Below are 20,795 nucleotides of genomic sequence, written 5' to 3'. Positions count from 1 at the left end.
TCGGGATTGGCCTCGGCTTGTCAGGCTTTTGTCTCCAGCTCCTTTGCCTGCTAAGTCAGGGATTCTCAACTTTCCTAATTCACTGGCCCTTTAATACAGTTCCCCATGTTGTGGTGACCTCCAACCATAAAATGACTTTCATTATTACTGTTCTGAGTCATAATGTTAATACCTGGGCTTTCTGATGGTCTTAGGTGTCTCCTGTGGAAAGGCCATTCAACCCCAAGGGGCTCGTGACCCACAGGTTGAGAACCACTGAGCTAGGCCATCTGTCAGCCTTGTTTCTCTTTTTCCCCTGGCAGCACACAGGTATGGTTGAGCATAGCTGGACAACAGCAGTGTCTGTAAGAGCTATGGCTCACAGTAGAATTAGTGATACCTTGGGAATCTGGCCGCCTCACCACCAGACAAAGAGCATGGTGATGATTGCCTTTGTGGTTGAAAAGATTGCAGTCATCAAGAGCCCGCTTGATCTTAGACATGGCGGGCAGTTTTCCCACACCCACACATGGGTGATTGTGTGCGGAGACCTGTCGGGACTTGAATGTTCGAACAGCACAGATTTAGCCAGAATGAACTCTTTCTTGTGTCTAGAAGTGGTTTCGCTCTCACGTTGTTTCTAAGCACTCTGTCCCAAATTACTGGTTGGAATTCATTAGTAATGTTGGTCCTGGAGGCAAAGCCAGTATGCGATCCGTGAGCTGCTAATCGATGGAGTAGACGGGGAATGGGATAGATAAGTTTAGGGGCGGTTTGTTCACACGTGCCTACTTGGGTCATAGTCAAATAGGCTTCTGTTTTGACTCTAGGGTCTGGGAGTATTTGTGCAATAGTCACTGCTCATCACCCGAATAATTCTTCAAGTACAAACCCATAAAAAGCTTTCTGTGTGTGTAGTATGTGTTTGTGTGGTTGTGTGTATATGACTGCATGGGCATGTATGTATGGAAGCCAGAGATCTATGTAACGTCTTCCTCATTGTCCACCTTTTGTAAAGATGTTATTTAACTTTACCTATTTCTTGAAAATTTCATGTATTTACTTTGATTAAATTCATCCCCATTCTCCTCTCTTATCTCTTTCTTGCTCTCTGGAATCCCCCCCCCCCCGGTGTTTGTGTGTTTGTGTGTGTGTCCCACTAGGTTTAATTGGGATAGCTTACATAAGCATGGGGTGAGGTTATTTACTGTGCATAGGTTTTTACCAGTGGCTACCACTGAAGAAAAATGATTCCCCCTCCCTAGCAGCCATCTCTTGCCAATGGCTCCTCAGCCCAGAGTGGGGCCTCACCCTTCCCTCCCCTGTCTGTACTGGAATGTTGATGAACTCCATCGTGGGCAAATCTTGTACAGGTAACCACAGCTGCCATGAGTTCATGACTACAACAGCCATGTCCTGTCCAGAAAACAGCCTTTTGCAGAATTCTCTCCATCCTCCAGCTCTTCCATTCTTTCTTCCCCCTCTTCCACTGTGCTTCCAGAGCCTTGGTGGGGGTATTGATGTAGATGAACCGTTTCTGATTCACACAACCATCACTTACTTTCAGAACTTTAGCCATTGCCCACTGCACAACATGGCTTCTCTGGCCAAGGCCAAGGACAGCACTCATCAATGGGTATAAGCACAAACATTTAGAAAGAGTGTTACAATGTCAGTTTAGCAGAACAGTGATAGTATCCCTCCCCCTCCTCCCGTTACCCTACAGCTTAGGCCTATGACCTCCCTGTTCATGGACCTTTGACAAGGTTTACAGCAGCAGCCTGACTGTTTTGAGACTGAGTCTCTCACTGAACTTGGAGCGCATCTGTTCAACTAGGCACTGTTGAGCTGCAGGGGTCCACCCAACAGTGGCATTGCACATAAGAGCTAACATACCCAACTTTTAGTTGGCTGCCGGGGATATGAACACAGGTCCTTGTGACCACACGGCAAGCTCTTTATCACCCAAGTTGTCTCTCCAGACACCAAGTTTTCTCCTTAAGCCTTTTAGTACTGTAGGTCTGAGTCCGTACAGGTATCTCTTAATTTGCTTTTTCCCATTCATGAAACATGGACCTTATCAAAGGACAAGAGCTGTTTAAGGAAGCTGCTGTTTTTCTTTCCTAGTGGGAGGAACTAGAGTAGACTAAATACAAAGTTTGCTCCTGTAGACAAGGATCGGGGAGTCAGCTTATTTAGAAAATCACCGTCCTCCCCATCTTCCTTCTGGAAGAGCCAGTGTTAAAGAGACAAGGTATGGCCACCATTCTCAGTCGTAGACAGGGTATGTTTAGTCCTTATGTTTGGCTTTGTATTCACAACTTTACTCCCAACAATTACTGAAGGCAGGGATGCAGTTCAGTCAGCAGCATGCTTACCCAGGGTACATAGAGTCCTGGGTCCATCCCAGGGCCCGCATAAGCCAGGCATGGGGGGGCCCATCTGTAATCCCAGCACTGGGAGGGAGAGGTGGGGTGATAACTGCAAGAGCATCCTTAGCTGTGCAGTGAGTTCAACGTTAGTCTAAGATATGTGAAACTGTCTCAAAAAGTTCCTTGCTAATAATCTCCCCCTCATGACTATGAGCTCCTTGAAGCAAGAGCTACATCATTCCTAGCTGTTGCATAATTTTTTAAAATGACATTTGAGCTCATTGGTTTATGGAGAGTTTTTGCTCTCTCTGTGGTTTATGCTACAAGTAGGCTTAATTGTTAAAGAATGTTAGGTGGATTTGGTCTTTCTTATGTTACTTTTCTGATGTAGATGTATTCATGATAAGAAGATAAGGGTCCAGTGAGGTGGCTTGGTAGGTAAAGGCTACAAAGCTTGGTGATGTGAGTTTGATCCTTGGAACCCACATGGTGGGGGAGAGAACTCCTAAAAGTTGACCTCTGACTTGAGTACATTCAATACAGGTGTCATGGCGTGAGCATGTACACAGTCAATCAATATAAAATAACTTGTAAAAATTTAAGAAGATAAATTTATAATAATAAACAAGATGAAAATCACTTGGAAACTTATACTACACATCCATATTTTGTACACACACACACATACATTTTTGGTTTTTCGAGACAGGGTTTCTCTGTGTAACAGTCGTGGCCTCCTTGGAACTCACTTGCTTCTTGTCAGGAAGTCAGAGGATAGCTTGAGGTAATTGGTTCTCTTCTTCCACCATTGAACCCAGGTCCCTCAGTCTTGACAGTAGACACCTTTACCCATGCTATCTTGTTAGCTCACTACTCTATTCGTTCGTTCGTTCATTCATTCATTTGCATCCATTTGTTTGTTTGTTTATAGCCAGGGTTTCTCTGTGTGGTTCTGGCTGTCCTGGAACTCGCTCTGTAGACCAGGTTGGCCTTGAACTCACAGATCTGCCTGCCTCTGCTTCCTGAGTGCTGGGACTCTCTGTCTCTTTTTAAATGAGTATTGTGTCCAAATGTTCAGAGAGAAAGAACTTCTGTGTACAGATCACTTTGAGAGTTCCAGTGGAATAGCATGGCAAGTCCAGGTGCCTTCCACAAAGGCTGACAACCTGAGTTTAATTCTTGAGACCTCAGTGTTCGGAGGGCAAGAACTGACTCCTGACTCCTGCAAATGATCCTGACCACCACACGTGCTTCGGCACGTGAATGCCCACACATTTTCAAAACCTAATAAATAAATGTATTATTTCCCAAATTTAGTTTTACTTTGAGACAGGATCTCCCTCTCTGTAACCCCAGCTGGCCAAACTCACACTGGCTCCAGCTGCCTCTGTCTTCTAGAGCTGGTAGTAAAGGTGTATGCCACCTACACCCAGCCCTAATTTTTTTTTCATAAAATATAATTTCATTTTATTTTTCCCAGAATCTGATTCTTCCATCCATATGACACCAGCTCTTTCTATGGACTTGTGTGGCAGTTGGGGGCTGGCACCAGCAGTTCTAAGTCTTGAGGGGGTGTGGTCCTTGAGAACAACCTCCCTGTGAATGGCACAGCTCTCACTGGGACTCATGTAACCCAACTGACTTAAGCTTGTTGTGCACCTATGCTGGCCTTGAAGTCCCCATCCCTGTACGGTTTTATTTTTGTAAACTGGTCATTTTCCCAGTGCAGCTGCTGCTCTGAGGGTTGCCAGAACATATAGACCTCTTGTGAAGGGACCACCGTGAGATAAATATTCTGTAGTGGATGGCAGCTTCCTGCTGGGGAAAAGGAAAGATGCTAGCTTGCTAGTCTTGCACTTTGGCAACTAAATTCCAGTTCAAAGGAAGGAGCAGATAAACATTTTGTTACAGAAGTTTGAAGAGCTGACAGATTCCCTGCAGCAAGACTTCCTCCTTCCCTTTCTCCTCTTCCCTTTGAAGTTGGGCAGGTGGCAGTTTAATCCGGTTGCCACTGCTTACTCAAGTCTTGCATCAGCTCTCTCTGCCTGGGAGAGAACCCCAATGCTCTGTGAAGAAGAATGTAATCATAAAGTTTTGATTTTATTCGTTTCCTTAAACATTGACTTTATTACTGTTGGGCCTTGGGTGATGCAATGATGATGGGCAGACCACCAAAGTCTGTTAAACCAGAAACAAGCTTTATTCCAGAAAAAGGGGGGGTGGGAATAACCATGGGGCACACAAAGCTTATCAGCTATAACTGTGACCACAGCCAGAGATCAGGCTTCTGTAGCTATGGCAATGGGGACTGGTTTACTCTTATAGTAAAATCCAGCACCAGGTGTGGGTCAAAAAACTTTTACAACCTTGGGGTCAGGCTTAAGTTTTATAACTTTTGGTTATAGTGTGTTAACTTAGAATGTTTGTGAAGGCTTGTGCTGACTCAGCCTGTAGTGGGAGCTGCAGGCCTCTTCCCACAGCCCAGCTCATGGCTGCCTGGCTAGCTTATGCCCCGAAATAACAACACACAAACTGTATTCTTTTAAACACTGCTTGGCCCATTGTATCTAGCCTCTTCTCGGCTAACTCTTGCACCTGGACTAGCCCATTTCTAATAATGTGTGTAGCACCCCAAGGTGCGCTTACCGGGAAGATTCTAGCCTACGTCCATCCTGGGTCGGAGCTTCATCGCATCTGCCCCGGAGAAGAGCGGCATCACGTCTGGCTCTGAGAGGAGCTGCCCTGCATCTAAGCTCACTTCCTCTTCCTCCCGGCATTCTATTCTGTTTACTCCACCCACCTATGTTCTAACCTATGAGAGCCAAGCAGTTTCTTTATTATTTAACCAGTGACCTTCCTCCATCATCAGCCACTTTTCACTGTCCCTGAAAGAATGCAAGACAGAGTAGAGTCACATAGGGGGACAGTTAAAAATTAAGGAAATCAGAGGGTCGATAGAGGTAATAGAAGCCAACCTTTGTCTGCAGGACCTGCCTAGCTGGGAAGCTGAGCGATAGGAGACAGCTGTTAAAGGTTCACATCTGTACACAGTGGCTGCCAAGATGTCTGCTCTTAGGCAGAAAGTGTTTGTTAAAGGTTAACAGTGGCTGCCAGCTTTCTTTATTAATTTTTTTTCTCCCAAAACATGTTTGGGCTTACAACTTTATATTTCTATGTTCCTGGAGCCTTTATTTCTATATTCTGTTCCTGGACTTTTCGATTATATTTTCTGTTTACTGTACTGGCGATTGAGCTCAGAGCCCTGAAACGAGTATCCCCAACCACTTTTATCAGTTTTAGGCTCCACGCCGTGCACGTTTGCCTCCCCACCAGTCACAATAATCGTTTCATTTATTCTGCCTCTCGCCGTTTGTGTCAAGTATTTTAAGGCAAATCTCAGATCGCATGCTATTTCAGCCCTGCGTAAGTCAGTAGGTGTCTGTAAAAATGGCACTGTTTCTTCCTTTTATTCTTTGACGGGTGTCTTATGTGGAATCCAGGGTTTTCTTCGTGCTGTGGAAGCAATCCCCCCGACTGTGCTGCAGTCCGTAGGCCCTTATGCCACTTCATCACCATGTCACAGCTACTTATATTAGCTAATTATTTCTTGACATTATCATAACAAAAGGTCTCTTTTACAAGATTTGTTTCATTTATTTATGCGCCTGTGTGTGGGTATGTGCATGCGAATGCAGGTGCCCCAGACTCAGAAGAGGGCATCTGAGCTGGAGTTACAAGTGAGTGTAAACCAACATGAGTGTTAGGAACTGAACTCAGGTCCTCTGCAAGAATGGGAAGCTATTTTAATCCCCGTTATTTTAATTACCTCTGCAGCCCCAACAGTAATTTTTTTTTAAAGGGTTTTATAAGGTTAATCTTTCAAGTGAGAGCTACGGAAGTTTCACTTGTCTTTCTCTCTTTTATTTTTTCTTTGAGACTGTAATTCAAGCTGGCATCCTGGTTTTCCTCCAGCCCCACCCCCAACTAGGTTACCTACCCATGCCTGGCTAAATTGGTAGATTTTTGTTTGCTTGTTTGTTTTCAAGACAGGTTTTCTCTGTATAAGAGCTCTGGCCGTCTATGAACTTTGTAGACCAGGCTGGCCTCGTACTTACAGAGATCCACCTGCCTCTGCCACCCAAGTGCTGGGATTAAAGACATGTGCCATCACTGTTAGGCAAATTGATAGATTTTTGAACAACTCTGCCTTCCTGTTTGTGACTCAGTAAGAGGAGCTGGCAGTGAGTGTCAGGATGAAGCCAGGGGATTCCTGCCTTTCTTTCCAGGGTCGTTCCGCAGACTTGTCTCACTTAGCACACGATACTCTCTCCATTTTCTCTTGCACAGTTGCATCCTATTTTCTCCTGGCGTATTTTTCTACTCAGTCATTTGAAGTCAGCAAAACTGTCAAAAGACAATGGATGAATTTGCTGACTTAGTACAGATAAGCTGATAGCAACATTTGCAGCAGCAAATCCTCCAGCCCACTTTCAGATGCCAGAGAAAGTGTTTAGCCTCCCCCACCCCCAGCCTTCCTAGCATTTTAGTGAAGCCACACTTCTTCTGTGATGCAGATATTCATCCTGAATGATAGTAGGAAGGGCTATCTTTCCAAGAAGCCCAGGTCCCTCACACAGCAATGATGGGGATGTCTAGAGGTGCAGCCCATTTGCAGCACCACTGGGTGACAGAGTTCCCCTTGGGCTTAAGAGCATAAATGACCGGAAGGAAGTAAAATTAGGGCTTTGAATAAAATGATGCCCTGGGGATTTTCATTGTATTGTCACCACTCTTTAAAAGATGCAATTGTTGAATATAATAATCATGTTGAAGTTGATTCATAGAACTGTTCCTTGTCTTATTTTTAATTCATTAATTTTAAATAGGGTCTCACTATATAGCCCTAGTTGGCCTAGAATTAACTATGCAGACAGGGTTGACCTTGAATTTGCATAAACCTTCCTGCACCCTGCCTCTACAGTTGGGATGATAGGTGTGAGCCATACCTAGCTTGTTCCTCATTTTATATACTGCATAGCTCAGGCAGGCTTTGAACTCCTGATCTTCTGCCTTTGCTTCTAGGATGCCAAACTGTAGGTGCCATGATGCCCTCCAATTGTGTTTTCTTAAAAATAATTTTTGTGTGTGTGAAGTTACCCCATCCATCTCTCTGTGTGTGTATATGTATGTATGACAGACAAATTTGAAGAGTCAGTAGCCTTCTTACCAGCCCTATGTTATCTTTAAACAATTTTCTATCTTGTTAGAGAAGAAGCACACACACTGAAAGAGAGCAACATTCGAATGCAGCCACACTGCTTCTTGGTGGCTGTGAGGTTTAGCTGCACGTAGAGCAGGTCATTATGTCTGGTTGTTTTCACACTTGCTAACCCAGGGCTGATTTTGTTGGGTGCTCAAATGGTAGGGCAAGGGATAAAAATGAGTAACAGAGATCAAGGGTGCTCGCCTAGTTAAGCAGGAATAATTTCTCTCAACCTGTGAGAATATCTATTCATGTGATTGACATGACTTCTAGTTTTCTAGAGAAATTATAAGTTTAGTTTCCTATTAAAACCTTTGAAAGCAAACAAATAATTCAAATGTTAAACCAAAGCCCTATTTACTATATGCCATTGTGTAATCTGCCTCTCCCTTGGGTAACCGTCAGTTTTATACTTGTAACTGCTGCGGAGCCGAGGGAATTTAGCTATTGCCCCCAAAGTTGCCAACCCAAGTGACGCCTTTTATTTGCCTTCCTGTCTGCATCAGCCTTAGCCTTCCGGCCACTTGGACTCAAGGCATCCAATATTTTGTCTCCTCTTATCTTTCCTGTGTAGCTATGTAAACCCCGAGGCGTTTCTTCTTGCTTCCCTCTCTCAGCCCTCCTCTGTGGGATTCGTCCCCAACTCTGAGTCTTGGAACAGTATCCAGCTAGGCTAATCATCTTTTTCTGATACCTGTTGTCTTGTTTGTTTTTGTGTTTTAGGCAGGGTCATGATATAGAACTCACACTGTCTTTGAACTCACTACATAGCTCAAGTTGTCCTTGAATTCAGGGTCCTCTGGCCTCACCACCCTGCTAGAATTAAAGGCGTGTGTTACCACACTTGGTTTCTCATACTCTTTCATTAACTCCATACTTGGAAAGTTTTGCCCCCGTCAACTTCTCTACCTAAATCTCCAAATTTCGGTGTGTTTTTACCTTAACAGACTGGCATTTCCTATGGCACTGCTTCACCTGTTGTTCCGCTAACACCAACCTGCTTTTTCTGGTCAGGTTTTCCCTCCTGGCCCCGAGCATTGGCTGCTGAGATGGGGTGGGTTCTGACGTTATGCAGCGCCTTTAAAGTGTGTTTCATTTTTAATCACTTGGGGGTAAAAACTGTGGAGCAGGCAGGGAAGATCTAGAATGAAGGAAGAACTTGGGTGAACCCTCCTCAATGGGGAAAGGCCTAGGAATGAAGAGCCATCCAGATTCTGGGGGAGTATCCTCCATGGGAGAGCGCCAGGCCATGGAGACTCTTATTTTAATGCCCCAGAGAATTTCTCCAGGTTCCCTACAAATTCTTTCTTCTGACTGCCTAAGAGTCTTCCTTCCTTAATTTGTTTGGGTTTTTGTTTGTTCTGTTTAATTTGGTATTTGGGAGTGAATCCATTTCTTGTACATCTGGCAGGTTCTACCAGCGGAGCTCCATCTATTTATGCTGCACCTCACCAACCTCAGCTGGTGTGCAGCCCAACTGCAGGTGCCATCCATTCACCTTGCAGCTGGCTTGGTTCACCTGCCATTAGATACCTGTGTTGTTCTATTCATTTGGTTACTTATCAACTGGTGCGGTCTGTTGATTAATTGGTGGGCTTCACTATTCAAAATAAGCTAAACTTCTTCTTTTAGCAAGTTGTTTATAAAATTTATGAAATTATATTTTCATACCTTTCTCCTTCATGCTCCTTTAGCATTGTGTTATAGATTTTTTTGGGTGGTGGTGGTGTAACAGTACTGGCTGTCCTGGAACTCACTTTGTAGACCAGGCTGGCCTCGACCTCACAGAGATCCGCCTGCCTCTGCCTGAGTGCTGGGACTAAAGGCAGGTGCCACTTCCACCAGGTGTGTTTAGGATTGTTGATATAGCACGTATCACCTAGATCAGTGCTTCTTGACCTGTGGTCATGACCCCGTTGAGGGTCACATATCAGATATCCTGAATATCAGATATCTACATTACAATTCATAATAGTAGCAAAATTAGTTATGTAGTAGGAACAGAATAATGGTGGGGGGGGTCACCACGACACAAGGAACTGTATTAAATGATTGCAGCATTAGGAAAGTTGAGAGAAACTGACTTAGAATTAGCTATCAAATGAGGGACTCAGGTTCTGTGAAGCAGCCCTTGCTGGCTTTGTATGATTGCCCAGTAGTTAATACCATGTCTAGCATCTTCCAAGCACTCCACAGTAAAGCCTTGACGTTTTCTGATATCCTGAGTCTATGAGAAATCTTTGGATCAGTGACTGTCACAGTAATTGAGGCATAAATATGGAATGGTTGTTCAGCTCAGAGATTTGCACCTAAACAAAATCCTGTCTGTATTAGTCTAAATTCTGTCAGGGGCATCTCTTATATTCGTTCTTTCACTCAGCAGCCGCAGCACTCTGAAGTAAGCTATAAATTATTATTCATTGGCTTTCGGGTGGATTGACAAATGTGTGACAAAGACCAAGGCCTTTTGAGCAGGTTTAGATGGCAGACAGATGGGTGACCAGGAGAGCAAGCGGTGTGTATCCTAAGGTCTCTGCATTCTCATTCAGAGCACAAACTTGACCCAGCGAGTTCAGCAGATGACACTGGGTACCAAAGATGACGTGTAGTGAGATGCAGCTACATAATTCACTTTCCGCCATTATTATTTAGCCCTTCCTTCTCTCAGGGAAAAAACAAAGAGAAACACTTGTCTTGGAGAGTGCAGAAGACTCTTGATCTCGATAGCAATGGATTGTACTTAATTCTTTCATTCTTTCTTCTTTACCAGGTGATGGCTGTGGGCACATAGTGACCTCTCAGGACAGCGGCACGATGACATCTAAGAATTATCCGGGGACTTATCCCAATCATACTGTGTGTGAAAGAACCATCATGGTCCCGAAGGGGAAGAGACTCATTCTGAGGTTGGGAGATTTGAACATCGAGTCCAAGACCTGCACTTCTGACTACCTTCTCTTCACCAGCCCCACAGATCAGTATGGTAAGGAAAGAGGGGTGGGCTCTGTAAGCCTGGAAAAACTGAGGCGAGAGAAAGGCCAGCAGTGTGTTGGTGAGCAGCACAGACAACCTGCAAGAGGGGAGACAGAACTCGCTTTGCGTAAACTCTGCAGGGTGACGTGTAGATCCTCTTGCTTCATAAACGGAGGCGGTGAAGGAGATACTAAACGTCTGCCCCGTGTGTCTCGGAAGATGAGCTTGAATCTCGGTCTTGCTGGAAACAGAATCAGAAATGTGGCATTCGGCTAACATATACCTTCATTAATTTGGCCAGCACTTATTGAATAGTGGCTGTGATTCGGACGTTCTATGAGGAACTGGGTTATTATATTCAGTGAACAAACAACATTCCTCTCATGGAGAGTCTCCCTTGGGAAAAGACAACTGTGTTTATAACATGAGAGGTGGTGAGGAAGAATGAGATGGAATCCTACACAGCCTATTTTATGGTCATTTCGGTGGGGTGGACAGGCAGGTCCTTCCAATATGGAGAACATGAGTGCAGAGATGGGTGAAGGGAAGGGATGGGTTTGCGAGTAAGACAGAAGTCAGTTTTCAGGAGAAAGGACAACAGTGCAAAGGGACTTTCCCTAATAACCTTTGAAATTCAGTTTCTTGTGCTATGGGTACTCTGTTTATGCCTGTGATGCTAATTGTCTTGCTGGTTAGTATCAATGGCTCAATCGACAGAATATAGAATCACCTTGGTGACAAGTTTCTGGGCATGAAAATTCCTTGAGGTGGGAAGACTCACCCAAACTACATACTGACTAAAAAGAGAGAAAGCAAGCCGGAGCATTTGTTACTGTCGGCTTCTAGACTGTGGATGCCATGTGACCAGCTGCCTCATGCACGCACCTGCTGCCCAACTTCCCTTGAACTGGGAGCCAAAAAACCCTTTCTCCTTTAAGTTGTCAGGAAAGTACTGTCATTATCATGATGGCCTTTTGAGCCTAAGCCATAGATAGCTTGGAGTTAGACCATTGGAAACCAAAGACAAAACTCTTGACCAAAGACCAAATCTTGTCATCTACATTTTTAGATTCTTAACTACTACTACTACCACTACCACCACTACCACCACTACCACTACCACCACCACCACTACCACCACCACCACTACCACTACTACCACTACCACCACCACTACCACCACCACCACTACCACCACTACCACTACCACCACTACCACCACCACCACTACCACCACCACCACCACCACCACCACCACCACTACCACTACTACCACTACCACCACCACCACTACCACCACCACCACTACCACCACTACCACTACCACCACCACCACTACCACCACCACCACTACCACCACTACCACTACCACTACTACCACCACTACTACTACTACTACTACTTCTTCCTCCTCCTCCTCCTCCTCCTCCTCCTCCTCCTCCTCCTCCTCCTCCTCCTCCTCCTCCTCCTCCTCCTCTTCTTTTGGAGATAGGGTTTCTCCATGTAACAGCTCTGGCTGTCCTGGAATTCACTTTGTAGACTGACGAGATTGACCTCGAAGTCACGGGGATTCTCTGCTTCTGCCTCCCAAGTGATGGGTTTAAAGGCGTGTGCCATCACTGCCTGACTGGATTCTTGTCCTACACAGAGACTTATACTGAGACTTATAAGCTAATCTAACTTTGTTGCTGTATATAGCACATAGTTGAGTATAGTGGGAAGAGACTTGTAATCTAAACTGTGGTCAACTCTTCTAACCCAACGAATCTTGTTGACCTTTTAAAGTTTATTTTGTTTTGATTATCTTGTTCCCGAGTAACTACAAGGACAGATGTTTTAAAAACATCTCATAGCCTCATAAAGTGACCTCTGGCTTCTTTCTGTGTGTCACAACCTCCAATGCATAAGGGAGAACTTCAAGTAGATAAGGATAGCTCCCTAAAGCCAGGGAAATAGTATGCCCAGGACCGTTCTGTCCTGGGGAAGCTTAGAAGCAGCATTCCTGGGAGAAGGCAAAAACAATTCATAGAAAATTTCCATCAGGGCTGGAGAGATGGCTCAGTGGTTAAGAGCACTATCTGCTCTTCCAGAGGTCTTGAGTTCAATTCCCAGCAACCACATGGTCGCTCCAAACCACCTGTAAAGAGATCTGGCACCCTCCTCTGGCATGTGGGTATAAATGGAGGCAGAAAGTTGTATACATAACAAATAAATAAATAAATAAATAAATTTCCATCAATCCAATATTTTCAAATTGCACAAATATTAAAAGTCTCCCAAGTATGCAACAAGTGGAGATGAAAACCAGTGGTGGTATGGCGGCCATCATGTGGCTCCGCTTTGTTTGATCTTTGTCAAGCAGCTATGCTGGCTTTATGACTTCTGTCACTCCCATCATATATGGCTATGCCAGTCTTCCATCATCTAAAGCAGTGATTCTCATCCTTCCTAACACTGCGACCTTTAACTCAGTTCCTCATGCTGTAGGGACCCCCAACCATAAAATTATTTCGTTGCTACTTTGTAAATGTAATTTTGTGCTACTGTTATGAATAATAAGTAAATATCTGTATTTTCCAATGGTCTTAGGTGACCCCATGAAAGGGTCATTCAATTGCTAGTGGGTCATGACCCACAGATTGAGAACCAATGATGTAAACAAAGTCTGTAAGTGGGGGGATGGGTGGTAGAGCAGCACAGGTTTGTAATCCAAGTGCTTGGGAGGTGGAGGCTGGAGGACAGGAGTTAAAGGCCATCCTTACAGATGACCCAGGTTTAGTAATCAGAGCCCACGTGGTGGTTCACAACCATCTGTAACTCCAGTTAGGATCTGACTCCCTCCTGCCTTCTCAGGCACCAAGTGAGCACATGGCCTATACAGGATACATAGACATGCAGACAAAACAGGTACTCATAAAATCATTAAGAAATTAAATAAAATATACAACGTCTCAACTGTGGGTTCTTATAAAACAAAACAAAAGAAAAAAGATAGATTAAATACCTTCTTATTCCAAGAATGAAGAACCAGGTCACAGTCTCAACCAAATCAAAGACCAAAGTCCAATAGATAAAAACTACAGCATCTGCCCACTCCCTGTTCTTTGGGCAACGGAGGGCCTGAGCCACTTCTCTAGCTCCATCCTCTGCAGCACACAGCTTGTCTTCATGGCTCAAGCTGATGCCACTCTACAGCTGTGGCTCCTCTGCTGTCGTTGGTGATCCGGTCCATGGTACTGGCATCTCAGATTCTGAGTCTCTCTTGCAGCTGGGCTGTACCTTCACTGATCAGCTCTCCTGGCTTCTTCTCAGGAGCTCTGATCCTTCCACGTGATGCCAAGCCTCACCTTCTCCCCATGGCTCCCTCATGCCTTTAAAGCCAGCACTACCTGGGAAACTGTCCACATTACATATTCAGCTGCTAATTCAGGAACAGTCAGGGCCCCCTCTGGACCTCAGATTCTGAGTGCTGACCCGGGGAAACACTACCCAAAGATTTCCCCTCAGTGATACTGGTCTCTTAGAAGCCCCTCTAATTCTTCAGCACCAGCCGAACAGTATCAATTAGCCTACAAAGCAAAGTTCACGTTAGTGGTTCTGGTCTGTTAGTCACAGCGATTCTTCTGCCCCTGCTGACTAGAACCACAGATTATTAATTTAATATCAAATGGCCCTGATAAGAATCTCAAGAACTCTCAGACCTTCTGAAACTTCACAACCCAGGCTTCTATCGTCTACATTTCTCTCAGTGTTCTTGTCTTCCGAGCTCACAAAGCCATGAAGAAAGGCTCAGTGGCTTTTCCAGCCCAGTGCTCTGAGGTCCTTCCACAGTTCTCCCCCATACATGGTCTGGTCTGTCTCAGCAGTACCCCATGAACCTTGTACCAGTTCCTGTCACTGATGTGATTTAAAAACAAAAACAAAACAAGACAAAAAGCATAACCAAAAGCAGCGTATGGAAGAAAGGATTTATTTCAGTTTACACCTTTCAGGTCACTTTCCACCTAGGGAAGTGAGGGCGGGACATCGAGAAGGCAGAAACTGGCTTGTTCCCCACGGCTTGCTCAGCTTGCTTTCTTATACATTACAGGACCACCTGCCCTGGGGTGGCTCCAGTCACAGTGGTGCCCTTCCATATCAGACAGTGATTAACAAAATGCCCCTACAGACTTTCCTACAGGTTGGTTTTACGGTGGCATTTTCTCAATTGTTCCCTCTTCTCAGATAACTGTAACTGTGTCAACAATGACCAAAAACCAGACCAGGGCAGTATTTTTATGTGTGTGGCTGAGTTAAGAAGCTGACCCTGCTAAATGCTTTGGAAGTAGTAAAAAATTTGCAACCGTCGATTAAGCCAGACATGGTGTCACAGACATGCGTTTAATGCTGGCACAGCGGCAGTGACAGGGCAGGACTCTGTGAGGTAAAAGCCAGACTGGTGTTCATAGCCAGTTCCAGGCCAGCCAGAGACCCTCCCTGTCTGAAGAGGAAGGAAGGAAAGAATGCTGGATAATACTCAGGATCGGGAAGCAGTTGGCAGCCGTGGCTCCTCGGTCTCCTATAATCAAGGATTGTTCCTCAGTCTGTCTTTGTCTTTTGTGCTAGCCAGTTATTTTGTGCAGTGTCTGTCAGTTTAGGTTGCTTTGATGTCCCTTGTGATTAAATTCAGATACTGCATTTTTAACCAGCGCGATCTATCATTGTCTGTCTGTACTAAGACAGAATCTCACTGTAACTCAAACTAGACTGGAACTTACTGTAGCTGATTTTGAACTCACAGCAATCCTGTTACCTCGGCCTCCCCAGTGCTTTGAGTATACATTCAAGACCCACCACACCTAACACAGTACCACCTTCTAAAGTCATCTTTAGCTCAGCCTGGTAGTGAGTGCTCTTAATCCTAGTACGGAGAGGCAGAAGGATCAGAGTTCAAGGTCATCCTCAACTACAAAGGCCAGCCAGAGACTATCAAACCCAGTCTCAAAAAGCTAGTGAAGATAAACTAAACTAACATAATTAATAGACAGTAACTTTTCAATATCAGAGTCTGCGAGTAGTGTGTCCTTCCAAAATGTGAATTATGATGGCAGCATCACCATTTGCCTCCTTTTCAATGTCTTCTCCAATGGGATTTTTTTTTTCTAATCAAAACTGTACCTATTCTAGGTTATTTCAAGCAGAATTTCTTCCAATAACCGCTTTGCTGTTATTTAAGTAGAACAGTGTAGAATGAGACATTGGCAAGTCTCAGATGGAAGGGGATCCATCTTTCAGAAGATGAAAAGCATCTCATATGTATGTATGTCTTGAAATAGTAGAAACTGCTCATTTCAGGGACTGAATACATTTACTTTGAAACATATAAGTCGAGTGAGCATCTCAATCTAAAATCCATATCCCAAAATCTATGGTTCAGGAGCTTCGTATTCCCTGACCTGACCCAGAAGGATGAGATAGGATGGGATGGGGAGATGGCTCCCCAGGCAAACAGTATACCATCAGAGCCTGAGGACCAGAGCTCACCTCTCCAGAACCCATGTAATTGGTAATTCTAGGTGAGTGTGTGGCAGCCCGCTTATGATCCCCGTACATAGGAGGCAAGGTTGAGCAGACTAACTAGACAAGCTGAATCTGCAAGGTCTGGGATCATGTGAGCCACTGACTCAGTATGTATGGTGGAGAGCAATCAAGGGGAAGGCTCAGCGTCTGCCGTGGGCATGGCATGCACCGTGTGCATCTGCACCACCCCCACACAAGTAAATATAAGATTCTAAAATGTTTTGGATTTCAGAGCCCTTTAGGTTCTAGGTTTGACATTAGAAAAGCTAAGCTGATTAAAATCTATACAAATACCAGTATGCAAAAGCCTTCCCGGCCTCAGACACTCAAATAAGGGATAATTAACCTGTATTTCTTCTTGAAAAAGTTCCCACCCTCCTCCCTCCTTGCCAGCCCATCTGGTTTCTAGGCCATCTAGGATTATCTTGTTATTAAACATTGTCATAATATTTTCTTATTTAAAATTTGTTGTATTTCTGTGCAGGGCATGGTGGCACATGCCTTTAATGCCAACACTTGGGAGCAGAGGCAAGCAGATCAGAGTTCAAGGACAGTCAGGGCTACCCAGAGAAACCCTGTCTCAAAAACAAATAAGTAAATAAATAATTAAATCATTGTGTTCTACAATCTGCAAAAACTCAGTATATGGAATTCAGACGTTTTACTTTCTAGTCTTCTTTGTAGTTTTATTCCTTAACCCCACCCCATCTCCATACCTATTGTTTTTTCTCTAAATGTGTGTTAGATTTCTGAGGTAGCTGAAAAAGACAGACAAGAGGATGCTTATTAATAACATACATGGTGGGGTGGAGGAGCGCAGTCAGGGCGACTTCCAGAAATTGAGGGATCTGCCAGGGTAAAAAGCTGGCTGTGACCCTTTATGGGGCAGGCAGTGAGGGGCTTGAGAATAAGGAAGTCGTTACAGTATAGGAGGCTGGCTACCTGCCTCCTCCAGTCTTTCCTTCCCGAAATTGCTTGTCCAAGGCTAGACTGTCCTTGATAAGCAAGGTCACCTTCAAACTCACCAGCTCACAACCTAGTCAGGGCTCTATCACTCCAGGCCCTTTATGTTTGCTGCTATTTCCTCTTCCCAGGTTTTCTGGTTCCTTCCAACATATACATGCACCCACCTCCCCTCTGGTTCCTTCTAACGTATACATGCGCCCACCTCCTCCCTCTCCTCTCACCTGTTAAGTTACCAGTCCAGGGGCACCTGTTCTAGAAAGCTCTCTGATATCCTGCAGCTCCAATTTTGCCCTCCGTACTCTGAACCTATTTCACATTTATGAGGCAGTCATTTCAGCTTTACCTGAGGTATGGGGAGTGGGTATCCTTGAGCTGGGAGGACCCTTCATCCCTCTTTTTCCATTGAGTAGTATAACCCCACCATTGCAGATGCAATGTTTGCTTGCAGTTTGAGTTTTAGCAAATCTATAAAACTGGATTCTTACAAAAGAGAAATTTGAATGTCATTGTATTCACATCAGAGGAGGAATCACACTTGACTTTGTCCATCTGCAGATGTCTTTTCTTCACTTACTGTGTGGAAATCCATGACACCGGACTCGGGGGCATGTGACCCAGGACACAGCTGTGGGAGTGCCCTGGGCTCAGTATCTGTGTTCCCGATTCTGTCACTAGCCATTGTGTAGAAGGAAGCTCAAGTTCAAAGAGGCTGGGAACTTGCTCACGCTCACCTAGCACTTAGGATTCAAGTGGGCATTTGACTCTGAAAGTGTGCTCTTAATTAAGCACCTTACCATCCCAGTTCAACACCACAAAGGCCATCTGAGCTCTTGGCCTGTGTGTTACACTGCAGGTTTGTAGCTCTTGTGTGGCTCTTGCTGGAGGAAATGGGTACTTCATCAGGTCTCCAAGCTGAGGCTGTGAGAAACCAGCCAAGGAGCTTCCTGATAGGATTACTGTGGGAAGCCCCTGTGGCTTGTGGAGGAAGGAAGCAGCAGTTAGTTAGAGGAATCCTGTTTTGTTCTGTGCTTTGAGTGGTTGGGAAACCAGGAAGTTCAAAGATTGGTCTACATTTCCTGTACCCCACCCCTAACATATATTTTTAACCATTGCCAGTGGCTTACAAGTGCTGTAATAGGACATTTACTGTTAATGTTTTTATTGCACTAAGAGCAAGATAAATGGAAAAAGTAGGAAATAACAAATAGGTTTTTTTTGACTCATTTCTAGATTTTAGCTAGGCGGTGGTAACACTTGCCTTTAATCCCAGCGCTGGGAAGTGGAGGCAGGCAGATTTCTGAGTTCAAGGACAGCCAGGACAACACAGTGAAACCCTGTAATGGGAGAAAAATAAATAAGATTTCTAAGTTTTCAGAACGGCAGGTATTTAGCATACTGTAATAGCATCTTGTCCTTATGATTCTTGATTTTTTTTTTAATTCCAAAAGGAGAAAACCCAAGCCCAGAAGCTACTGTTTCACAAATAGTTCTCACAGGTATTGAAGTAAACAGTAAAATTCTTCAGCTTTTGGAGGTTAAAAACACAGAACCTTGAAAAGAATTTCCAACATATAAAAGGCTGGATTTGCCTAAATGTTCCCCTCTAGGTATTTCATTAACATAAGCATAGTCTCCACGGGGAAGAAGCTACTTCCTTGGAAACACTGTGATTCAGTTGCCACCCTTTGTGAAGAATGACTTGGTAGGGCACTGTGCTATCGGAAGACATTTCTTCACTCTTGTGTCCCTGAACCCCAGGGAAAGCTGCACCTTTGTCTGGGCATCTGTCTGACTCGTTTGTCACGTCTTAACTGATTTTTGTCTGAGAACCAGAGACCAAAATTTCGTGACTATGGTTTTAATGGCACAATCCAGGGGTATCCCTTTTTAATGCTAATTCTCCTTTTCAAAGAAAATGGCCCTGAAAATTCTATAATTTTGTACAATGACCTTGCTGCAATTAGCAAGCCTGGACAAATCCTGCCGTTTGACTGCATTGAAAACCAAATGAGAAATGGGTAGAGCCCTCACTGCAGCTCCTGCAGTTCTGGTGATTGTTTTATCAGCCTGCCCTTCGGCACAGAGCTGGGCCTCACTGGGGACCATTTTCCCGGCAGCTGTGCCTGTGGCTAGCCCTGCCGGTGGTGTTCCCAGGGAAGGCCACTGAACCCCACCAGGCATGTTCTTATCTGTCCTGAAAATTATGTACGTAGTTCAGAAGGGGCTCCAGGGACTAATGAAGGGTTTGAGGAGGCTTTTTTGTTGTTGTTCCTTTTAATTTATGACAAACCTCGAAGGAGGTAGGTTTTCATTTGGTGCCCCTGTATTTTGTTTTGTTTTTTCCCCCACTGACACTGGCTGTATAGTAGGGAAGGAGGGGATTGCGTTCTTAATGTTATGCATGGGACCCTTTCACCCATAGTGACGTAGTTATTCAGCTTTAAGCTTTAAGTGGGGAGCCACTTACCCACCAGAAACGATTTGGGTCTGGGACTGTTTCTAGTGTCACTCTCATTGCCATGCCAGGCCAAGGACGAGGCAGCCTGTAGAGAAGAGCTGTGAGCTGCTGTACACATCGCCAAAGCGGGCAGGCAGTTGATTCTTAGTAACACAGCTCTGCTTTATTCCTGCATGGAAACCAAGGGTTTCCCTCTCAGCCACTGATGTGGTGCCCAGCGGGATGCACTGAGGAACCAGCTCCTGCTTCCCTGGCCTGGGTCTGTGAGGACTTGGTTTCCTGTCTGGTGATAAAGGCTACAGTGTTGTTCCATTCAGCTCTTCCCTTGATCCAGGGCTCCCAGTTACCCACAGAAGTGAAAGTGATTTCTTCCCTGATTTTTCTGCCTATCTCGTGAATGTTCTATCCCGGTGACCCGTCCCACAGATGAGAAGAGAGGTCGCAGCACTGGGAATATCCTTTGGTTGGTAGAGTGCTTGCTTAGCATCCTGGGGCTGGGTCACTGCACACATTGGGTATGGGGTGGGAGGCAGGGGCAGACATGCTTTTGATGTCATACTTGCACTGGGATGTGGAGGCAGGAAGTTCAAGGGCATCCTTAGCTACTTACCAAGTTCTAGACTAGACTCCGAAGGAGAAGTAAAGGAAGAAGGGCAGCAACAAAGGAGGACTTGGGTGACAGGTTCCATTCAGTGCACTGACATGCAGAGCACTGCCGGTGGAGAGCTAAACATCCAGAGTAGTACTTACGTTTTAATAAATAAAGCTTGCCTAAAGATCAGAAGGGTAAAGCTAAGCCACTAGAGGTCAGGCAGTGGTGGCACACACCTTTAATCCCAGGATTTGGGAGACAGAGGCAGATGGATCTCTGTGAGTTCAGGGTCACCCTGGGCTACACAAGATCATTGCAGAAACAAATCCAGGTGGTGATGGCCCACACCTTCAATCCCAGTGAAAACTTTTTACGTCTCAATAAACCTCTCCGTCGACACAATATTGACACAATAATCCAAATCAGACCAAATCAAACCGAATTAGAAAAGGCCCAGGTTTAATGGATACCAGTGCTCCAGTGTGGCCTTCCAGTCCCTAGAGAGGAGACAGGGAAGGAAAATTGGAAAACCACGTGTTTATTCTCTGGGGGCAGTTTAAATACCCTGTGTGAGTGGTCTTTTTGGTTTTTTGAGACAGGGTTTCTCTGTGGTTTTGGAGCCTATCCTGGAAC

General features: G+C 44.9%; 1 protein-coding gene across 1 annotated transcript in view; it reads left to right on the top strand.

The window, feature by feature from the left end:
- The window catches only part of Dcbld1 (discoidin, CUB and LCCL domain containing 1), a 79,719-nt gene that overhangs the window by 17,492 nt on the left and 41,432 nt on the right, over positions 1–20,795 (top strand). Inside the window, exon 2 of the mRNA XM_057763177.1 lies at positions 10,385–10,597. Coding sequence (XP_057619160.1) covers positions 10,385–10,597 — 213 coding nt within the window. The remainder of the gene's footprint in view (positions 1–10,384; positions 10,598–20,795) is intronic.

The sequence above is a fragment of the Chionomys nivalis genome, chromosome 2 (genome assembly GCF_950005125.1).
Source record: "Chionomys nivalis chromosome 2, mChiNiv1.1, whole genome shotgun sequence".
Taxonomy (NCBI): domain Eukaryota; kingdom Metazoa; phylum Chordata; class Mammalia; order Rodentia; family Cricetidae; genus Chionomys; species Chionomys nivalis.
This window is presented reverse-complemented; position numbering and strand designations above follow the sequence as displayed.